This window comes from Nanorana parkeri, unplaced genomic scaffold (genome assembly GCF_000935625.1).
Source record: "Nanorana parkeri isolate BGI_ZX_2015 unplaced genomic scaffold, ASM93562v1 scaffold126, whole genome shotgun sequence".
NCBI classification, from domain to species: domain Eukaryota; kingdom Metazoa; phylum Chordata; class Amphibia; order Anura; family Dicroglossidae; genus Nanorana; species Nanorana parkeri.
In genome coordinates, this window is record NW_017306394.1 from 967,060 (window position 1) to 991,500 (window position 24,441).

General features: G+C 43.9%; 1 protein-coding gene across 1 annotated transcript in view; it reads right to left on the minus strand.

Annotated features, from left to right (window-relative positions):
* Positions 1 to 24,441, minus strand: part of B3GNTL1 (UDP-GlcNAc:betaGal beta-1,3-N-acetylglucosaminyltransferase-like 1) — a 230,485-nt gene that overhangs the window by 194,889 nt on the left and 11,155 nt on the right. The window contains exon 5 of the mRNA XM_018553646.1: positions 7,897 to 7,961. Coding sequence (XP_018409148.1) covers positions 7,897 to 7,961 — 65 coding nt within the window. The remainder of the gene's footprint in view (positions 1 to 7,896; positions 7,962 to 24,441) is intronic.

Below are 24,441 nucleotides of genomic sequence, written 5' to 3' on the forward strand. Positions count from 1 at the left end.
AGAGAGAGAGAGAACAAAGACAGCAGAGAGAGAGAGAGAACAAAGACAGCAGAGAGAGAGAGAACAAAGACAGCAGAGAGAGAGAGAACAAAGACAGCAGAGAGAGAGAGAACAAAGACAGCAGAGAAAGCAAGAGAGAACAAAGACAGCAGAGAAAGCAAGAGAAGGGACAGCAGATAGAAACAGGGGAGAGAGAGAGAAGAGAGGGCCGGTTCACACCACAAAGTCTGCATTGGAACGCAAGCCGGCCGGCTCCCTGTGTTCAGGGGCGGGAGGGGCCGTGGTGGTGCATTGAAGTCAATGGCACCACAGCCACGCCCCCACCCTCAGTGTGATCGCCCACACCCGGAACGCAAGCACATTAATGCCTGCATTGCGGTCCAGCACAATCTGCAAAAATGCAGCATTTTTGCAGATCGCACTGGACCGGAATGCAGGCACTAATGTGCCTGCTTTCATGGTGTGGCGATTGCACTGGGGGCGTGGCTGCTGTGCCATTGACTTTAATGCCCTACCATGCCCCCTCCCGCCCCTGAATTTTTCGTTGGTAGATCTCATTGAGCTCATCATTTGAAAAGTAGATCTCCAGATGAAAAATTGTGGGAGCCCCTGTTCTAGAAGTTTGTAAACTTACTTATTAAAGAAGCCCATAGAATGGACTTCCTCAATGCACTGACACAATTCTACTCAGCACTGTGAATATGAACTTCCTTGTGTCAACACTCTAAGCCTGCCGTCTGAACAAAAACTCAACGTCTGAACATCACACAATGTGACATCGTTGCTTGCTGGAAGCAATGCATAAAGGAATATGTAGTCTTGGAAATCAAACTGCAGGGAAGGAGACATAAATCACACAGGGTATCCTGTAAAATGTAGAAAGTGATGGGCAGACACAAGGCAGCTCTCACTACATAAATGGCATTTTTTCAAGTAAGCTTTGATTACATTATCAAAAACAACTGTATTCCTATTACAGTGCTGATGTTATAATTAAGGATGCACTGATTCCAGTATCGAGTACCGATATTTATCTTTCGGTACTCGCCGACTCTGAGTACCGACATTTTCGCTAGCATGGATCTGGCTTCTCGGGCAATCAGGAAGCCGGGCAAAACAGCATGGATTGACCGGTGATGCTGTTTGGTTGGCTCAATGTTGATTGGCCAGGAAGCCAGCAGGTAATGACTCGCTGCCCGGCTTCCTAATTGGTCGGGAAGCTGGCTCCATGCTGTTTTCCTGCTCGATGTTGATCAGCTGGGATACGGGCTTCTAGCCCAATTATAATCGAGTTGGCCAAACAGCATGGAGTCAGCATTCCTGCCAATTAGGAAACCGGGCAGCGAGTCATTACCCGCCATCAGGCTTCCTAATTGGCCATGTTCCCTCGCGGCACTGCCGGTTAGAAGAAATCTCCCTCTGACCGGAAGTTCCGGTATCAGAGGGTAAGTTTTGGAACATTTGGGTGAGTACGAGTACTCGGACCAAATACTTGGTATTGGTATCTGTGCATCCCTAATTATAACAGGAGAGTATATGCAATTACTTTACAACTCTTGTTAATGTCGGTTTTAGATCACATTCTCGTTATTTTCCTCTGAGGGTTCCTTTTTAGCTCACAAAAACCATCTGAGTTCCCCTTTAAATAACTCAACAAAACAAGGTAGTCACAAGTCATGCTATTCCCTGCAGAGTAAGTCCAGAGTCACATTCCAGATGAAAAATGCTGGCAAAGTCAGAATTAATAAGTCAGAGAACGGATGTCATGAACAGAGATTGGCTTGTAACCCGTCTCAGTTTGGTGGTCATGTTTCAGTGTGGAATAATAAGAGAGGAGGGGAGACACATCGAAAGCCAGGGCTGTTTCAGGAAGGAACGCTTACACCTGCCAAGTGCATGCGCTTGGCTAGCCAGGCTGGGGGGATAAATTTAACAAGCAGGCTTACAATAAAACATAAAAGGTGTACACTTCACATAGGAAATATACACACTTTACATACAGCTATCGCATGTATCACCTACCTGAGGCTCAGTGCCTATTGAGGGCGCAGACTTCCACCTAAGCCACAGAGATACATCTCAATAGAGTCCGAAAATCTGATGGTGTCTGAAATGATGACATTTCTGAACATTTTCAAAACTACTGAAATTGTGATGAAATGATATTCATGTGGGATGCCAGAACAAAAACACAGTGCCTTTTGGACTTTCAGAACCATGGTGCATTGGCAACTGGAATTCCAAAAAATAACACACTGAGACTTTGGGGCCCAGAACGATGATGCATTGCAACAATGACATAGAGACTGGATTTTAGAACAAATCCTGTACCGGAGTCTGAAAATCACAATTTGCATATTAAAAGTCTGGGTCCATTAACTACGGTATGGTGATCCCAGAACAAGGAACTGATTATTTTAATTTAGCTGTTAAAGAATATGTAAGCCCAATCACTTAAATACAATATCCTCTTATAAGGAGTGTGTTGTAAAAGTAGTCACCGCTCCAAGCTCACTCCCACGATCGACTAAAAACTCAATACAGATTAGGGTTGCCACCTGTCCAGGATTGACCCGGACAGTCCGGGTTTTGAACGCTGTGCAGCATGGCAGCAGAAAGCCGGACACAAGATGTCATGCAGACAGGGGCAACCAAAATTAAGATAGGGGCTACTGCCCCCCCACTGAAAATAAAACTCAACTGTGATATTTACATATGAATGGGCGGCGCTATTTACATATGAATAAGCCACGGCTCATTCTCCCAAAAAAATTTCAGTGCGTTGCTAGAGTGTTCGGGTTTCACTAGAAGAAAAGGTGGCAACCCTAATACAGATGAATAAACTTAATGTGAGATTGTAGTCCATCCCGGGAGCGAGCTTGGAGCGGTGGCTACTTTACAACACACACAGGGGCCATGGGGAACAAAAGTAGCCCCCCTCCAGAAGGAAGGACAGTGTCAGCACCAATTCAGAGATGATTTGAGGATCTACAGACGAGTGATACACAAATAAGATACATTTTTGTTCATAGTTAGGGTATTTGAATGTATTTTTATGATTTAACGCCTGAGTTTAGTGTCACTTTATTATGCAAAGTCATTTTTTCTTATTTGCAGTTTTTATTTAAATTGTATCTGATGGTCCTGCCATAAAGTTCCTTGTTCAAACACTTCCAGTTATGGGGTGACGACGTTTTGTCCCGGTCTCTTAATTGTGCTCTTGCTTTGTCACCTTGTCACATGATCTCCAAATGGAAACTACGAGCAGCCATACCAATGCACATTGCACAGGCATGATCCGCTGATGCCACCATAAGCAAAACCCGCCTGACAGGCGTTGGCAGCAAAGAGGCTGCAGGAGATCATTAGCACAGAGATGTAGCAAAAGAAGAAAGAAAGGTAAAAATACAATATTCCAGCAGGGGAGATTCCCCATCAATACTGTTTAGCACTCATTATGGGAAAAAAGCCAAGTGTATGGCAAGCGTACTTTTATTATTGCAGTTACTTCCTTCATGTGCACTTTGCACTCATTTCCACCACCACCCTGTACCAGCAATCTGAGGTGCCCGAGCATTACAATTACAGCAATCTCCGGCAGCGCTATGCTTCTCTTATGTCAAGGTGATTTACTGTGCTGTCAAGCAGGAAACATGCAACATGTGACCTGCCACACCGTGAGCAGAAGGCAAACAATTATCTGAAGTATTTACAGCTCTCGGAGTCAAGTGAGCAGTTCGCACTATACAGATCTAACATGCTTTTACACAGATTTTTATGGTGCAGGCCCCATTGCTGCCATAGCAAGGACTTCCCAATTTACATGCTAATCACACAGGTGTTTGGCTCACATTTTGAGAAGGGAGCTAGTCAAGCAGACTGCTCTGCCTTGAGCTGGTGCCTAAGCTGAGCTGGTGCGCATTCGTGATGTATTGAATTCCTGTGCACTTCCGCTGTGCCTTTAGCCTTAAAGCTGTATATATGCCTTGTGAGATCATCTAAGGCACTGCTGCCTTTGAAAGCTAATCTCACCCGATTTGGAGGTCTCTACTGCACTGCTCACTGTTCTCTTTGCTGGGGAGGAAGCTGTACCTGTAGCTGCAGGGAGACCACAGAAAATTGTAAGTTAGAGACATTCCCAAAACCACTCCTTGCTTTGCCTCCCTCAGTGTAATAGTGTTCTGCATTGCCACCTCAAGAGTTGCCAACAGGGAAGTGTAACCATGCCTTCACAGTCAACTGGCCTTTAATGTACCAAATACAAAAGAATAGCCCATTAAAAGATACAATAACAAAACCAGCTTTTGATGCAATATTCCATTTCAATGTTAGATGTCCATCATTCAACACACTTCCTCTAAACCCAGGTGGTTCTGGACTTCCCTTGTATAAGGTTCCAGCAATCAAAGCAAATAAGCACGCAAAAAACCCAAACCAAGGTTTTTAGGACAATGACAGGGTGAATTATATTTTACAAAGTCATTCCTCCCCTAGCCAACTCTGCAATAATGTGTATTATATAACAAACATGTTTGAAAAGTACACAGTGGCTCAGTGGTTAGCTTGCTGCACTGTGGACCCTGGTTCGAACCCAGGTTTGACCAGGACACTGTTTGCATGGGATTTGTTCTCCCTGTACTTGCATGGGTTTCCTCCGGGTACTCCAGTTACCTCCCACACTCCAAGAACATGCAGAGAGGTTTATTGGTTCCTGGCTAAATTGGCCCTGTATGTGTATGTATGCCTGTGACATAGGGACCTTAGATTGTTAGCTCCATAGTATGTGAAGCTCTGTGTAAATTGATGGTGCTATATAAATACCTGTAATAAATATTCAATAATAATAATAAAAGTGTCTGTTTTATTGATAAACAGAATCTTTCTCCATCATCAAATCATCAGTGTTTGAAGAATGAGGGAGAAATCTGATTGGCTATTAGAGGGCAACCTAGACATTTAAAGAATTATTAAACCCTCGCATTTCTTTGCATATGTCTACGGCTAGCAAATAGTAGATATATGCAAAAACCTTACAAAAAAAACAAAAAACTTTTCAAACAGGTTTAAACTTACCTGTGTCTTCGCCACGCGCTCCCGTCCGAACATCTGAAGAGTCTCAGGCGGCGGCAGAGGATCTTGGGGCGGGCGCATGCGCAGTTCAGATGTTCGGCCGGGAGACGAGGAAAGACACAAGGTAAGTCTATGGAGCAGTGTGCACCCGCACAGACTCAGTGGTACATGAGAGAAGAGGAGGACAGAGGAGTCAGCGCTGGATTGGAGACCCGCACCAGCGCTGGAGGGACTGCTGAAAAACAACAGTAAAGAAGAAGAAGATCGGATTAAGACGCATTATTTAAGGTAAGTCCCTACACTAACATTGGGGGGAGGGGGAAAAATGTCACTTTAACCTTTTTTTTTGTCAGCTCTCTTACATACAAGTCCGCTTGACCTTTATGTTTCAATTGTGTACTAGTTAATAGTCCCAATGAAACTTGAGTCAGGCTCACAAAATGACTTTCCACACAATAGAATAGGAGCTTTGTGTATATAAAGAAGGATATCCTCCACACACCAAGATATCGTTCCAAACCTGTTTTTTATTAGTCACAATAACACAGGCTACGCTCTGCTTATTTGGAACACAAACAAATTTTAAAGTCAAACGCGCCATACATCTTCCCGGCAGACTTGAAGGAAAACACATTATCTGTCCTTGCCTCCCTGCGGTTTCACAGGTTGGCGGAAACTCGCACACACATGGTTGGACTGGACAAGGCCTAAGCCCGATTACACACTTGACCCCTAAAACCTCGGTATGGAGAGAAAGGCCTCTGTTAAAGACTGGAAGCTGTCTAAACAGCACGGGGATGTATGCAAACAACCAGGGCGGCTGTCAGTGTGTGATTAAACTGTCACTTCTAGAGAGCCTCTGAGGTATTTGACAACTTCTCTGCAAAACACTGCATTTTTCTCTCCTTTTTCCCACGGGGACAGGAGACGTGTGACATGGGGTCAACGAGGCATACCATTATCATGCAAGAGATTTTCTAACTTGTAGGACAGTCTGCTTGCCAGTGGGTACCGATACTTGTTTCTGCCATGAAGCAGAAGAATTGATCTAAGTACCATGCAAGTGCAAACGCCATAGATCATGGCAGGTCTAGGAGGTAAAGTGACTTGTGTGAGAATGGGTAGGTTCCACTGAGCCTGCTCTCAGGGAATGCCAATTGCAAGTAAGACCCAACTCGTTAGAATTGTATGAAGCTTGAGGAAATCCTGAAAGCTTGCATCTTTAAAAATTAAGGGTGGCACTTAAACTTGAAATATTAAAAAACTTGGAATATCAAGTGCTCTTTAGATACTCAATAAGTAGCTCCCCACTGTCCTCAAGAGCAAATCATGAGCTTGCTTGGTTTGAGTCAAAATATAATGTTTATCTGATCTATATTTGATCCATATAATAAGGCATGTACTAAGGCATGTCATTGGAACACACGGGTGTCCAGCTATCGTCATATTACAACTCCTCATATACAATCACAGTGAGACAAACAGAAAAGTCAAGGTTTCTCTTTGTATCAATAAAGAAAACAAAAAAGGAAAAGCATCCAAGTGCAATGAAAGGATATATACTGTTATTACCTAATAACAACTTTTTGCAAAGGTTGTTGGAAGAGTCACTTGTAAATGGCCCACAATGCAGTCTAAAGAGCCTCCACCCCAGGGCCAGCGATGTGGCTGGATGTCAAGTGGCTGCAGTGGAATGCGCAGCTAAAGCCCCATTTCAAGAAAGTAAAAGAGCAGCGTGCCTGCTGTCTAGAGAAACTCTCTACCAAAATGACTTGTAGTTTGACAAGTGTCAAGTGAATCAGAAGATGAACTTAAAAAATACATTCAAGTACCTTAACTATTAACAACAATTAGGGCTGGTACTGATTAAAATTTTCGTGTTCGATTAATCAAATTTTTTAAAATCAATTAATCGATTCATTTCAATTAATTATAACGCACATACTACTTTTAGCTGAAAAGTAGTTGGATCTGCATGTTATTAATCTCACGTGCCCCACTCAATATGGCCGCCGCTTGAGTGGGGCACACGAGATTAATAACGTGCTGGATTACTGTGATCCTAGCTCATTTTATTACTTAATTGCTGTGCTGTATGTGTATAGGGCAATGCCTTGGCTGGCGCTCATGCAGAACAAGTTTCTTGGGCAAACCTCTTAGTTGTAACGAAACCGGAAGTCAGGCGGTCGCAGAACTCGATAACTTCGAATTTTCGATCGATCACCGGCCCAAGTAGCTCCGTCGGCTAAAGAAGGGGGGAGGAGTCTGGTGACGTCGATGTCCATGACGTCACTGGATCTCCGACGGGACTCCCGGAAGACCCGTAAGCCGGCACGGAGGTGAGTGTTTTCATTACTGATCAAAAGAATTGTAATCAATCAAAAATGTTAACAATTAATCGAGTAATTAATCGTTAATTTCCGCAGCCCTAACAACAATTTATCTTATTTGTCTATCACTCGGCTGTAGATCCTCGAATCATCTCTGAATTGGTGCTGGCGAGTTAATAGTAAAAGGTATCTGAATGGATTTTAAGGGTTTAACTTGTGAGTTTAGTGTCACTTTAAGAAAGGTAAGGACCATGAAATGCATCAACTGGTAATCATTGCAACCTTAAAGCAGATGCTATTGCTTGGCAGAGAGTTTCTCCAGGTTGGTAGAAGGCTAAATCCCCTCAGATTTTTATGGTTGCATCTCTGTTGGTGATTATCCCCTCACTTCCTATCAGGACACTTCCTATCAGGACATGAACTAAGGTGAGATTTCTCCTTCCCCGCTTCATCCAAAACTAAGAAAAAAGAATAGTTTTGCAGTAGAAGTACTTACAGAATCCAAAAAACACAAGAAACGCCCAGAGCTTTGTCGAATGGCTTGGTTCTTTGCGTAACCAACTAAAAAGGGAAAGAAAAAAAAAATGAAAATCAAATTCTGGTAATTCTTTTTAAGAGTAATAGTAATAATGGCCAATTAGCTAGAAGAAACAATTGTGGCAAAAAGGAACTGCAACAAATTTTAGCTGTTCTTTTTCATAACGAAAGCACAATGCAAGATACATGAACATGTTTGTAGGGCGCATAATCACATACATTTACATAATCTCACTTAGCAGATTCCTATCAGTATTTGTAAGATTTCTAGGTTACCAGTACAATTATCCTCTTCAATGTTACCTTGTTATGCATTGACAATAACCACTCCGCCATTATTTACAGCACACAAACAGATCCTGGATATAGAAGCTAATTACCTAAGATTAGGTAATGATTATTGCCTACACAGGCTACCCCCCTTTAAGTCTATCATGAATGCTGCCCCTTCTCTGCCCCTCCCTCCGCTGGCTTCTGTTCACCGAACCAATAAACTAAAAAATACTTACATCATACAAAGCCCTCCACAACTCTGCCCCCAATGGCATCTCAAAATATCATCCTAACTGCCCTCTTCGCTTGCCAAGACCTGCTCTCTAGCTCGCTCATCATCTCTTCCCATGCTCACCTGCAGGACTTCTCCAGACGCTCCCATCCTCTGGAACTACCTACCTCAATGTCTCCGGCTATCTCCTACTCTGTCTGCCTTTACGTGATCAGTGCACTTACCTCTTCATAGAAGCCTATCCCTCTAACTAAAAACTGAAAGTGACATTAAAGTCACAAATATTTTTCTCCACCCCTCCATGTTGCTTTAAGGACTTACCTTAAATGATGCCTCTTGACCCGATCATCTTCTTCTTTCCAGTTGTATTCAGGAATCCCTCCAGCGCTGGTGCTGGTCTCTGACCCACCCTAATCTCCTGTCTCTTCCTGTCCCACGGTGTCTGCCCGGCGTGTACGCTCGCGGCTGTGTGCATTGACTTACAGCGCGTTTCTCAACATCTCCCCACTGAAGATCTGTAATGCGCATGCGCACGCCCCATCATGCTCCTCGGCCGCTCAAGAATCTACAGATCTTTGGATGGGAGCGAGCGGCGGAGACACAGGTAACCTTTTTGGTCGTTTTTTTTTTATTTTTAGGCCTTTGCATATATCTACTGCTTAAATAAAAAGAGTTTAATTATACTTGAACTTTTATTTATTTCCCCAGTTAACTCATCCCTCACAATTATTACCTTTTGAATCACTTGCCCCTCCCTTATAGATTGTAAGCTCTCAGGAACAGGGCCCTCTTTACTCTCTTTCGTGAACAGTTTTGTAACTGCACATTCTCCATATATTTTCTAAAGCGCCACACACACACTAGTGGCGTTATATAATTCCTGTATTATAATAATATGATTAATGTTGCACTTAGACTAGTTGAACATGTGGCAAAAGCTTGATTCATTACTGAAAAGCGTACAAGCACAAGAAGGTCTGAAGTAATTACCACAGGCAGCAAAAGGGCAGCCTACGTGGAACAAACTACTTATCTGTTAGCTCAAAATCCTCTATTACTTGTCAATATTTACCATAGATAGCCGATTTCTGGAAAGGCATTCAGCTTTTTGTGCAATAATTCTGCAATAAGAGCATTTAAGCAGTCTGTAGAGATTAAAGGCTTGTTAGACACGCATGCACAAATTGAATATCTTCAGGATGCACCGTCCAAAGCCCTGGTGCCCAAGAGCTGCATGCTGTCCTTTTGTACTTACTGTGTGGTTTCCTTGCCTAGGTGCTTACTCAGGGACAGGGTAGGAAAATATGCATAAAAATAACAATTTTGTTTCCTCTGCTGTCTATTCTTTCTTCCTGTATTTATTCTTTTATTTTTGTGTATTTATTTTATATTTGTGTATTTATTACATCTTTTAGCATGTCCACTGTCTCTGACCATCTCCTGCAGCATGCCCACTGTCTCTGACCATCTCCTGCAGCATGCCCACTGTCTCTGACCACTTCCTGCAGCATGCCCACTGTCTCGGACCACCTCCTGCAGCATGCCCACTGTCTGACCACCTCCTGTAGAATGGCCACTGTATCTAACCATCTCCTCTAGTATACCCACTGTCTCTGACCATCTCTTGTAGCATGCCTACTCTCTCTGACCATCTCCTGCAGCATGCCTACTGTCTAACCATATCCGGCAGCATGCCTACTGTCTCTGACCATCTCTTATAGCATGCCCACTGTATCTGATCATCTCCTGCAGCATGCCCACTGTCTCTGACCATCTCCTGCAGTATGCTTGCTGTCTTTGACCACTGTCTTTCTGTAGCATTACACTAAACATTACCTGTGGCTCATTGGCAGTGCCGGTGCTAGGATTCTTGACTACACAGGCAAGGTGCATTTTTGCGTGCCCCCAGCCTTGCGGTAGCGACGGGCCTGCTCATTGGTGATGTCAGGGGCTGCTCTTGATGCCCTCTATGTCATGTAAGTTAGCCACCACTGGCCTAAATGTGTATCGCTTCATGAATAAAGCAGATATGTTTACTTCTATGGACTTGAAAGAGGATGGATAGGACAGGGAGGGTGTGAGAACCCGTTTATCAGCAGTGAGGGAAGCAGCAAGATACAAAAAGGAAAAAAGGGGTGTTTTTTTTTAACTGTTAAAGCCCAATTTATCATTTAGCTAAAATTGCCTGAATACATTCCAGGAGCATCAAAACAAAAGGTGTGCAAAATCTTGCAGTGTAATTTCTTTACAAATCTGCCACAGCCTGAGTAGAAATCCCTGTCCCCTGCATGCTGCGGAGAAGGACCCTTGCTCTCTGTGTATAAGCAGTGATCTCTTTACAGAGGTCCAAAATACTCCCTGTTGAGTCAGAGTTGGAGCTCTCCAATGGCTTTGCTGATTGCACTTACTGAGCACATAAAACACTTTCAGTTGTATATTTAGTAGACCAAAAGGGAGCAAAAAATAGATATTTATAGTTATGGTTTACACACACTTTAAAACTGAACTCCAGGCAGATATAAAATACACAAATTATGGCAGCTGTAAATAATGAATACTTTAATGTAGTTCTTTAAAAGCAGACAGTTAAAGATCTTAGTGTGACCTGCTATCATTCTCTTGCAGATCTCTGTACAGCAAAGCTCACGCTGGAAGAGGGAGAAGCAGCACAAGAAGCCAATCAAGTGTGCTGCAGCAGAAAGAGCATGCTGATAGGAAGGGATGCGACAGAAGGAGAGGGCAGAGTAACAGAGAAATTAGCTCATCAGTGTGCTGCTTCTCTTTTCACTGTCCAGGCACAGGGTAGGGTGGGGAGGAGACCTGTTATCAAAAGCTAAACTGCAGCAGAATACAATCAGGTCTCCTGCACTGCCAGACGAGGCTGTGCCATTTGACAGATCTGTGTAAATTCCAGGACTGGGTGGACAGAGATACAAATCCTTTTGGCAGGTAAAACGTCTTTCATATACAGTGAGGGGACTTTATCAAAACCGGAGCAGACAAAATCTAGAGCAGCTGTGCGTGGCAACCAATCAGCTTCTCTCTTCAGTTCGTCCAGTTAAGATTTGAAAATGAAAGAGAGAAGCTGATTGGTTGCCATGCATGGCTGCTCCAGATTTTGTCTCCTCCAATTTTGATAAATTATTATTATACAGGATTTATATAGCGCCAACAGTTTGCGCAGCGCTTTACAATATAAGGAAAACATTATAATCACAATACAATTCAAGACAAGATGGTAAGGAGGACCCTGCCCGTGAGGGCTTACAATTCAAAATTCCACTCTTTATGTATATCAAAACTGGAGCATTGATGCCCATTGTAACCAATTAGCTTCAAGGGAGATTTCCCTCTTCTTCCTGCCCTGGGAATGAACAAGTAAGAGGGAATCTCTACAAAAGGGAGGGGAAATCCTCCCAGGAACAAGTTGTGTCTATTTGCACAGTTTTCCAAAATGAAGCATGATGGGACTTCCAGGTAGGGACCAGACCACCTTTTGCAAATTTAGACAAAAAGGTCAACACATGGCTGTGACAAACTGCATGAAATAAATTGAAAGACTGCGTCGAAACTGCAAGAAACTTGTAATCCGTTTTCTTGGAGGTCACTGGAAGGTGATGGAAAGCAAAAGTTCTCCTCTATACGACTACCAGGGCCCAAAGAGGTCAACTGCAGCCGAATCCACGAGTGTTCCAGAAAAGAGCCAATTTAGCTTCTAATACTATTCTCTAGATCTCTGAGCTTGGCAGTACATCTACACCTCTGAGAAAGGCCAGTGATGATGACATCAACACATCTGGATTCCATTACTGCGCAGGGGTCGGGTCCCCAAGATTTCAATAAATAAAAGGTTATTTTTAGAGCGTGGCCAGCATTTCCACCTGGAGGCAAGCAAATTCCCTCAGATTCGATGGGAAACAGGATGCCGTGGATCACCAGGAGATAACACAGTTTAATATTGTACATTATCTGCCAGGGGAAAGTAAAAACCTTCTTCTAACAGATCGGTTTTCTCATGATCCAGTTCCACGCTGCCTCCGTCCAACCCCGCTTCCTCCCGTCACAAAATAAAACAAATACGGTTTCCGAAAGATATCCAGCTACTTATATGAAGGAAATAAAAGAGGGAAGATAAAAGGAAGAGTTTAATAAATCTGCGCATTCTTGGACAAACGTACATTTACAAATCACTAATTGGAATGCTTTATAGAGAAAGGAACATAATCAGGATTGCGGTGACTTAAAACACATGGAAGTGCGATGGGGGCGATACACAAAAGAAACGCGCGAGAAAAAGTTCATAGCCCCAAAAATCTTAATATAGAAGCAAAAAAAGAATTATAGGCCAAATAATTCGAAGTGTCAGTAATCAGGATGACTCTGGCAGAAAATTCAACAAAGTCAATGGCAATTTAGTGAAAATCCATTTTGCCCCTGAAAACCTTTGAACTTGACTGATAACTTCAGCTTTTAATACTGACACACTGATCTACACTATAATCATTGGATTCAGTTGTTTCAATCACCTCCATGGCCACAGGTGTATAAAATGAAACACCTCGGCATACAGACACTTCTACAAACATTTGTGAAAGAATGAGTCGCTCTCAGGAGCTCAGTGACTACAAGCGTGGCACCGTGATACGTTGTCACCTGTGCAATAAGTCCATCCGTGACATTTCCTTGCTACTAAATATTCAGCGGTCACCTGTTAGCGGTATTATATCAAAGTGGAAGCAACTGGGAACAACAGCAACTCAGCCACCAAGTGGTAGGCCACGTAAAATGACAGAGCGGGGTCAGCGCATGCTGAAGCGCACAAGTCACCAACTGTCTGCAGAGTCAGTAGCTACAGACCTCCAAACTTGGCGTGGCCTTCAGATTGGCGCAACAACAGTGTGTAGAGAGCTTCATGGAATGGGTTTCCATGGCCGAGCAGCTGCATCCAAGCCTTACATCACCAAGTGCAATGCAAAGCGCCGGATGCCGTGGTGTAAAGCATGCCGCCACTGGACTCTAGAGAAGTGGAGACGTGTTCTCTGGAGTGACCAATCACGCTTCTCTGTCTGGCAATCCGATGGGCGTGTCTGGGTTTGGCAGTTGCCAGGAGAATGGTACTTGCCTGACAGCACCATAGTTCTTGTTGCGCTGCCACAATGAACACTGGATGCTTGTGCCCACCTAGGGGTGCTTTTACTGTTCATGTTGTATTCTCCATCACATAAAACACATTATAAATCCAACTGGGGGTGTATAAAAACCTTGGGAAGTTAATGCAGAGATCTAAAGTACATCTGTCTCTTTGCACATTCAGGGTAAAGTGACATGCACCCTTCACAGCCCTTTGCCCTTTTCCCTGACATATTACCATTGCTGTTCTTTAGGGCTCCAACCAACTTACTGATTAATCGATAATAATCAATAATGAGAATAGTTGTCAACTATTCTCATTATCGATTAGTTGGTTGGATCCCCTAGAGTCTATAGGGCCTAGACCTCTCCTCCTCGCTGGGGGGAGAGTGTTTCATCGGCTCTGTGCCCCCTTCGATCGGAGGGCACAGGAAGCAGTGGATAGGTGCAATAACCAGCCTGCTATTGGCTATTAATTTGAAATAGCCAATAGCAGGCTGGATATTGCATCAGCCCACTACCTGCTGTATTTACATTTAGCTGCCGCCTGCAGAATCTTGCCACTGGCAGCTGTCATTCCCTGGCTGAAGCAAGTTAAGCGCCATGTGTTTACAATACAACTATTCATTTCAATGGCACCCCCAATGCGCCTCCCGCCAGCAGTGTGATTGCCAACACTGGAATACGCAGAACCGCAATGACGTGCATTCCAGTGCAGTGCGATTGCAAAAAATTGTGCATGCAGTTTTATTCTGAAAGTGAACTTTATGTTTGCTAAACTGCATTTGTGTATTTTATTTTAAATTAGGGATTGTATGTCATTTTTTATCCGATTAATCGAAAGAATGATCGGCCAACTAATCGATTATGAAAATCATCATTAGTTGCAGCCCTACCGTTCTTTCTTTTTTGCATCTTACAGAGCCCTGTGCACTACTTGGTAGAGGGGGGGGGGGAGGCATGTGACCATCTCTACATTCACCCACAATGCAGTGCCTTAGCCATTGTCACATGGCTAAGGGATGAAGGTCATTGCCCAGCCCAGAGTATGCCGCAATATAGAATGACACATTACTTATACTTAACCCAAGATGGATACTCTTTGGATACCATTCTAAAAACTACTGTCCACAAAGTGACAACACTTCTCAGCAATTTCACTGCAGAACAAAAGGCATTGTCACCCTGTTCCAGGAAGTAGACAATAGATTTGCTGACCGTAAATAAAACTATGCTATGGAAAGGGGGGGGAGGGGGCAGGTAGCGAGTCAGAAAAACAAACTACAGAGTTATTGCTAGTTATTGCAATTACAGGCATATTTGTAATTTTTTTACATTGCCCAGAGTTCCACTTCAAATACATGTACCATACCAGAAGATATGATTGAAAGATTTAACACTAATAAATCATCACTACACTGTAAAATGTCAAAGTTTGCTAGCACAAGAACTGTTTATGCAAGTGGTAACTGGCCGAGATGCTGTAATAAGCTGGCGTTGGAATGTAATCATGCATACCTCCCAACTGTCCTTCATTCGGAACCAAACACCTCTGTCCTTCCTTTTCCTCCCCAGTTGTCCCTCTTTTTGGTCTGATGTACAGATCTCTATAAGAAGTTTCAATTTTATTACCAAGTGTTATCCAGCATTAAAGTGACATTAAAGTCAAAAATATTTTCCCCTCCCCCCAATGTAAATGTCAGCACTTACCTTAAAGGGGTTCTAAACCCTCCAGCCAGTGTGAAGGAAGAGTAATGGTGGAAAAAGACAATTCTGGTATTAATCAATGATTTTTGGCATATAAATTCTTAATGGTCTCCATTACTGGGGGCATGGCAGGGACGTATCCATTGCCTAAATACATTGTAATGGAAGATGTCTCACTTTCGGATCCAAGAAAGCTGGGAGATATGAACACAGGATCATATATATATTGTTCAAGTTGAAAGAGAAGCTATTGCACCAGCTATTGGTTGTTGGCGATCATGTGATATATTTGAATGCTTCAATGAAACTGCCCAGGTTTTCCACAGCCCTCACCACTGGAAACAGGACAGGAGTTAAACTGCATCTAAACTTAAAAACAAAAAATTAAACTTTGCAGCTTACCAGTCCTTAGATGTGGTGACCACATTAGTTTTTTTTATTTAAAGGAGAAGCATGAGGCGAGTGCTTTTCACTCACCTCATAGTTCTAGCCGACCTGTGACAATGAGACTGTCACAGGTCGGCTCAGTAGATCGGGAGGTGAGCGAACACATACCGGCGTTCGCTCACCTCTCGATCCTGTCACGGCTCTCTGCCGTGACAGGGGAGGGGCTGGATTCCCCCCTCCCCGCTCCAATCCGCCAGCGCCGACTGGCGGAACGGACGGGGGAGGGGGCGGTTACAGCTGGCTCTGCCTCTAGATAGGCGGAGCCATCTGTCAGTCACGCAGCTGGGCGGATCCCGGCACAATTGTCGGGATCCGCTTCACCTGCGTCGTCTCAGTATACCACGAGCAGTAGCTCGCGGTATACTGTGCCATGAGCTTAGGGTGACGGAAGGACGCTAGTTTGTGTCCTCCCGTTACCCTAAGTAGAACTATGGGGAAAAGCCTTGACCCCATAGTTCTCCTTTAAGTCTTTTTCACCTGATGATCCTGCCAATAACACACTTCCTGTCTCGGGGAAACAATTCTCACTTACTGTACTAAATCTATGGAGGAGCAGAATTGTCAACCTGAGGCTAGAAGTGTGTGAAGCATAGGCAATTTATCGCACTGATTGAGTCGCGCGATATTGCGCAAAACACAGATCCGCATTGAAGTCAATGGAGGCTGTTCACATTTTTGCGGATTCTCACCCAGACAAAATCGACTGTCGGCCAAAAAGGTGCAGGAGCTATTTTCGGAATGGTTGTCGAGCGGTTTGGGTCCCATAAACATCGCTATGCATTGAAAACCGCATGACCCACCACGCGGTTTTCAAAGCACAACCGTGCAGAAACAGCTCACCAGTTCAATCACCTAGGTGTGAACCTAGCCTTAGGACTACAGAACTTCCAGCTCCCTTGTCAACTCCTCCCATGCTCACCTCCAGGACTTCTCTAGTCTCTCCCATCCTCTGGAACTCTTTACCCCAACCTGTCCGTCTATCTCCCACTCTGACTGCCTTTAGGCGATCCCTTAAGACTCATCTCTTCAGGAAGCCTATCCCACCTCAACCTAACCACTCAACCATCACATTATCAAACAATTCATCCCCACACAGCTACCTCCTCATGTATCACTGGCCTCTCCCTCTTAGATAGTAAGCCATCAGGGGCAGGGCCCTCCTTACCATCTCGTCTTGAATTGTTTTGTAATCGTAATGTCTTCCTTATATTGTAAAGGAGTTTATTGCTGGCAAGATTTCTGGCAGGATCAACAGCTAATGTTTTGCACCTATTGAACAGATACAACAAAACACTTTGGATGGTATAATGAACAGACCGCAAGGGTGCAAATAAAAGAAGTCCATTGTTAGGATTTACATGCTGTATAGTTTAGTATCTACTGTCCATGTCATCTCTATGAGGCACTTCTTGTGACATTTCACATGATTCCATCAGTTGTGTAGATCTAAAGCTGCATATACGATCACATGGGGGTGGAACTGTCATGGTTTTATTTCCTTGCCCTCAGGGGGTGTCATGATAACACGGTGATAGAACGGTCTCTGAGATGAAAAAGGAACTCTAATGACTTCGTTTTCAATGCAATTCCTTTACAAATGACACATAGCTGCAATAAATAAAAACAGGCTTTCTTGCATGTCCTCAGGCCATAAAACTATTACTAATTATGATTATTATCCTCAATATATAGAACATCAACACAATATACAGTGATGTACATGAAATAATGAAAGGGTGTAAATTACAGACTTCAGGTATAACAAGCACAGGAACATGACACAAGAGGGATCCTACCCTAACAGCTTCCAGTCTGAAGTCGGCCACAATGATTATATAATATCCTTTAGATTCACCATTGTACTGCAATGACCTCTCTGATCCGATGTAAATGTAATATACTGCAGCCCGGCTCCATGTATTTTATATTATTATTATTATACAGGATTTATATAGCGCCAATAGTTTGCGCAGCGCTTTACAATATAAGGAAGACATTACAATCACAATACAATTCAAGACAGGATGGTAAGGAGAGCCCTGCCCCTGAGGGCTTACAATCTAAAAGGGAGGGGAAGTGATACACAAGGAGGTAGCTGTCTGGGGAGGAAGTGTATGAGAACGTGATGGTTGAGGTTGAGGTGGGATAGGCTTCCCGGAAGAGATGAGTCTTAGGTCTCGTTCACACCTAGGCGTATTGCATATGCGCGACCGTCGCGCGTTTTTTTACCGCGATTAGCGGTAAAAAAAAGTTGCGCGACAAACGCGCGTTTCCGAGGGCTACTTGGCTGTATCCCAATGGAAACGCGCAACAAAACGGCCCAAAGTAGTACCTGTACCTTTTCAGGCGTGGGCCGTTTTGTAGCGCGTTAGGGACGGGCGGAAATACGCCAAGGTGGGAACGAGACCATTGAATACAATGGGATTTAACCTCGTCCTCACCCACATCTTTAGGCAGCTCCACAATTGCCTCTTGCCGTCGCTGTGCCACTTCCTGGTTGGATGTCGCCCAGCATTGTCTAATATAATGCGTGTGGCCAGCTTTAGAAACAATAGGTAAGGAAGATGCCAGTGGTTTGAGGTGACTGAAGCTGGTTACTTGATGACAAACATCCAGGGAAAGTGACTGCTTAAGCCGAAAACAAAGAATTCTGCTCACAGAGTGTGTATTCTGCCACTGCAATAACCAGGTTTAAGTTATATGTATCTTTAAAGTGCACATTTCAGTAACTTTATCCCTGACGTGTCACAATATACAGCCACAGGATCATTTTTCATTAACAGCTCCACTTGTTATCATTAAAGAAGAACTCCGGGGGGACTTTTTCCCCCCAGCAGACTCATGGCATTATCTGCATTTAGGCAAAGTCACTGAATTGGAGATCCTAGACAGCTTTTTAAGGCACTGCAAGGGTTAAATGCTCGTTTTTTTTTCTAGGTGCAACAACAACAAAGTTCTCGGAGCCGGCCAGCTGTTACAACAATCCCTGAAGCCCGTCTCCTCCTCCTCCGCTGCAGTCATGATATGTCCCTCAGTGTCCTCGTGACTAATACAGTGTATTGGACGTGATGACTCAAGGATATTTAGACTGTTGCAGCAGAGGGGGAAATAGGCTGTAAGGACCGGTCTAAAGAGCAAGCCGTCTGCGAGGGCCTCTGAGTATAACTTTGTTATTTTTGCACCTAGACAAAAACAAGCACCTAACCCTTGCAGTGCCTTAAAAAGCTGTCTAGGAGCTCCAATTCAGTGGCCTTGCCTAGTGGCGTCACTGGGGGGGAGGGGGGGGAAGGGGGGGTATTTTGGTGTCACCCCTTCTGAAAAGTTGGGCACTCGTTTATTGACCAAGAGCTCGACAGTTGCAGGAGAGAGAAGGGACCCCGACGGCATAGCTTATCCTGCCGGGTGAACGTCCCCTCCTCTCTCTCTGCCGGCTTCCATCTCCAAGATGGCCGCCAGCAAGTATCACCAAGATGGCTGCGCACGCCCGATGATGTCATCGCACTCACGCATGGGGACGTCACGTGCATGCGAGATGACGTCATGGCAGGGTGACACCCGGCCTCGAGACACCCCTGCCTAAACGCAGATGATGCCATGAGTCTGCTGCAGGCAAAAATAAGCATTTCCCCAGTCTCCTCTTCTTCAGTGGTCAGACTGCAACACAGCAATGTTGAAGCAAGTCACAAGGTGAGAGGCTGCAGCAGTAGCTGATCTGTGCCAGACATTTGTGAACTACACAGGAATCAGGTTTGCCACAGCTTTGTCATCGCTGAGCCGGCATTTGAACAAAGATGTATCCATACTTCTGTAGAGAAAAGCACATGGAGGCATGATCAGGGGGAGTGCGGCAATCTCTATGAAAGGTAATAATAAATACCTGGAAATTTATAGCTGGCCGTTCACTGCTCGAATTTCTGCTGAGTCTTGCTGACTTGTCCGAAATTTGAGCTGTGTGTGGCCCCATCGTCTCCCCTCTGGTTGACAAAAGTCAATTTTTCAATGCACTTTTGTCAGTGGACCTGGTCCAAAAATTCTCAGCTGCAGTCACTTTTCATGTATTGTGACAGCAGCTCACCCGCCGCTGTCAGAATACAAACACCCGACAGAGAACATAACTCTTACTAAACAGCGTGGATGTGGAATCGAGCGTCTTTTCTCTTTACAAATCACAGTTCCCCTTCAGCTGTTCCTTTTTTTCCATGATCTCTAAATGATTTCTAACAAAAATCGGTTTAGACCCAGAGCCCCCTGAATGACCCAGTGGCCTTTCCAAGAGCGGTATTCAACCGCACTGCAATTCAGAGAAAACAAAAAAACTAATTAGATCTCCATTATTGTTTTTTTCCCCCCCTTTACATTTTCTGGCAATATTCAGAAGATTATCTCCAAGAAGTCAACAGAAAAATATCTGAGTGGTGCAATCTTTTAGAATTATAGGCCATGGCATCTGTATAACGTCTGCAGGAGGGAGCCAAATAAATAATTTTTTATCTGTCCCTTGCAAGGTCCGCGAGCCAAGATATCATTTCATTTCTAGAGAACGCTGCATCGAAACCCCTTTATTAGTGATTTCTTTATTGTGCTGACCGTATGTTGTCATCCAGTTACTAAATGTAAAAGCGGGAATGATCTGAAGTCCTCGATGAGATTATGTTACTAGTACCAAATGCGTGCCAGTTCATACATGGGTTGATTTAGGCGGAATGGTTCACATTGCATGTCAAATAAACTATTACAGCATGTCACAGCGCCTAGCATTTTTTTGGAGCAAAGTAGAAAGTGTAACTGTCTCACGCTATCATCCTATTGGTGCATTACTGCACACCTCTATTTATTTATTATTGGTATTTACATAGCGCTGACGATTTATGTAGCGCTTTTACACAGTGCCCATTCGCATCAGTCTCTGCCCACAAGGAGCTTACAATCTAAGGCCTTGTTCACACCAGATGCAGTGCGTTTCGGTCTGATTCTGGCCACAACGCACTGCCTTGCGCCCGCTCACTTTTTTGTGGGGCAGGAGGGGGCGTGGCAGGCCAATGAAGTGAATGGCACCGTAGGCACATTATGCCCGCGGTCTGGTCCGAACAAAATGGTGCAAGCAGTATTTTGTTCGGACCGGACCGCAGACATAATGTGACTTGCAATCCCACGCGGCCGATCGCATTGCGGCCCGGAGGGCGTGGCTACGGTGCCATTCACTTCAATGGACCACCACGCCCCCTCCTGCCCAACAAAAAAGTGAGCCGGCGGCAATGCGAGGCAGTGCATTCTGGCCAGAATCGGGCCAGAACGCACTGCATCTGGTGTGAACGAGGCCTAAGGTCCCCATCTCACATGCCTACAGGGCTGATTTAGACAGGAGCCAGTTAACCTACCAGCATGTCTTTGGAGTGTGGAAGGAAACCGGTTACCCGGAGGAAACCCACCCAAGCACAGGGAGAACATGCAAACTCCTTGTAGATATTGACCTGGCCGGGATTCAAGCCAGGGACACCCAGTGCTGCAAGGCAGGACTCTATTGCGCCAAATATTGACAAACGTTTTCTGAACCATTATTTATTTGGCGCAGATTGCGATAAATCTAGTGTGAATAGTTGCACTTGGGATTCTTTTTTTTTTCCACAATTGGTGCCGTAGTTGCATTTTTCTTGTCATATCCTTCACAATGAACTTTTATTTGGCACATGCAAAAAAAAGCAGACTTTCATTCGCCAATTATTTGTAGCAGTGACAGTAGTATATCTGGTCTAACGTTTTACCGGGATGCTATTGATGGAAGGAGGCTATTGATATCAGAGTGCAGAGACTGCTATCCTCTCCTCAGGGCACCACAGTGTTTACTCCATACTGCTCCTGCATTTCACCAGTCATTCATTAAAAGATACTGTATATGAACTCTAACAATGAACCTTTCTTACTTGCCCATTTCCGGTCTGGTAAGTATACGATTGGAAGCATTTTGTTATATCTGTTTGAGAAGTGCAAAAAAATACCTGTTTATCCTTTCTGAAGTCCGCGTTCACACCTAGGTGTTTTGTCGCTGAAAAGGTAAGCGAGTCAAAATGCTCAAGACAAGGAATCCCATTCATTTCCATGGCCCTTGTTCACTCCTGAGCGTTTTGTCGGAAGCAGAAAAATACCTGTTGCTAGAAAAAGTACACAAGCTACTTTTTTTTGGCAGGTTTAAGTGCTTTTTGGCCCCATAGACTTCAAAGGGGAAACTTTGTGCGACACAACGCATGAAAAAACATTTGAAACGTGCATTTCCTATTGAATTCTATGGGACCAAAACGCGCTGTAATCTTCCAAAAAGTAGCTCACGTAATTTTTTCAGCGACAGGCGTTTTTGTGCTTGCGACAAAAGGCTCAGGAGTGAACAGGGGCAAAAGAAATTTTTATCTTGAGCGTTTTATCAAGCGTAGGTGTGATAGGATCCTTCTTGTGCTCTCTACAGTGTTTTCAGTCCTAACACTTCCTGTCCTAGTTCACGTCTATGGACTACAGAACACATCACAAGCCCTTGTAGTGAAATGACGCATAGCAGCAAAAAATAAAACAGGCTTTCTTGCATGTCTCGGGCCATAAAACTATTACTAATTATGATTATTATCCTCTATATATAGAACATCAACACAATATACAGTGATGTACATGAAATAATGAAAGGGTGTAACTGATAGACTTCAGGTATAACAAGCACAGAAACATGCCAAGAGGGATCCTACCCTGCCCTCCGTACAATCTTGTCTGGAATTGTGATTGTAATGTCTTCCTTATATTGTAAAGCGCTGTGCAAACTGTTGGCGCTATATAAATACTATGAAATAATAATAATACCCTAGCAGCTTCCAGTCTAAAGTCGGCCACAATGATTGTATAATATCCTTTAGATTTACCATTGTACTGCAATGACCTACCTGATTGGATGTAAATGTAATATACTGCAGCCTTCTGAATGCCTTTCGTTTTTCCTGGAGGGATTTTACATTGCAATACCGCGCTGCAACTCCATGCCAAGTGGTTGGCGCAGTCCCATTGGTCACGTTTTGGCAAGCAGCACTGCCTGACAAACACGACATGCTGTATAAAATTTGCCACAATGCAAAGCATCGCGGCCACGGCATGTGTACAAACCCAAGAGGCCACCATGTTAGCTTTTAGGTGGGCAGTACCGCAAGTTACTTTTTGGTACTGCAAGCTACTTTTTTGGCAGATTGCAGAGCTTTCTGGTCCCATAGACTTCAATGGGAAACTTTGTGCGACATAATTCATGACAAAACATTTGAAACGCTTGAAACGCACATTTTCTATTGAAGTCTATGGGACCAAAAAGTGCTGTAATCTGCCAAAAAGTAGCTCATGTACTTTTTCCAGGTACAGGCATTTTTCTGCTTGCGACAAAACGCTAAGGAGTGAACAGGGACCATAGAAATCAATGGGATTCCTTGTCTTGAGCGTTTTGTTATGCTTAGCTTTGAGGGACACAATGCGTAGGTGTGAAAGGAGCCTTCTTGTGCTCTCTTCAGTGTTATCAGTCCTAACACTTCCTGTCCTAGTTCACCTCTGTGGACTACAGAACACATCACAAGCACTTGTAGTGAAGCAAAGATAGAGTTTAATCCCCCAGAGCTTTTACCTTCAAAAAGTCAGCAATAGTGGCTCCTATAGTTCTAGCCTGAAAGGGTTCTTTTAAAACTGAATTCCAGCCATATAAAATTCAATCTATATGCCTTAATAAATGCAAATTAAATAAATCTACTTTCAAACCCAAATATTACCATATAGAAATAGCACTGACATCATTACAATGCTGCACTGCACAAAACTTATGCAGAGCAGAGCTGTGGCAGGGACCCAGTAGTCCCACCCATTACAGGCTGCCTGCAGAAAACTACATGGGGGCAGATCCAACAAGAGCAGCAGTGACCGGTCTTTATTACAGGAGGGGCAGAGACAAGACCAGTCACCCTGCACAAGGAGAGAGAACAGCAGTGACCGGTCTTCAATACAGGAAGCTCCAAGTCTCACACTGGATTACTGCACAGATCTGGAGGAAATACACAAATAATACACATGATTCTTGTAGTCAGACAATGTTTGCTTATCCCGGAGTTCAGCTTTAAGCTATGTGTCTATATAGTGGTCTACAGTCATTAGGGAGTGGACGTTTAGGGTATTATAGTCTTTATCCTAACTAACAGAGAAATACATGTCAGCTTTATGCCCAGCATTGCAGCTATCTAAGCATCACTATATCCACCAATATAAGGCTGAACTGCCAGCTGAATATGTCCTTCCAGCTTACCAACAAGCACTCCAGCTGGACTAAAACCAAAACCCACTGGCTCATCAGTTCTGCCCATCACCGACACATTCCAAAATACTATCTCAGCATGTTTATAAATCAAAACCTGCCGAGCGAGATGCAGGGATCAAAAAACCAGCAGGACTCAAATTTTGTTTCGTAATAACAGAACCGTAGAATGGGTTCCAAAACGGAAAAATAATGTTTTGAATTTAGGAAACGTGACCCCTTTCTATTTTGCAAGCAAGACTAAAAACCACAGCCTGACCCTCACATACACAAAGCACACAAGAAAATTACAATTTCAGATGTTTTTCTGTACATAAAATGTGTTCTCTTTGGAATAAAAAGGACTGCGGTGCGCATGTGCAGTATAAAGAGGACCCATCTGTGACCATGGAGGGTGT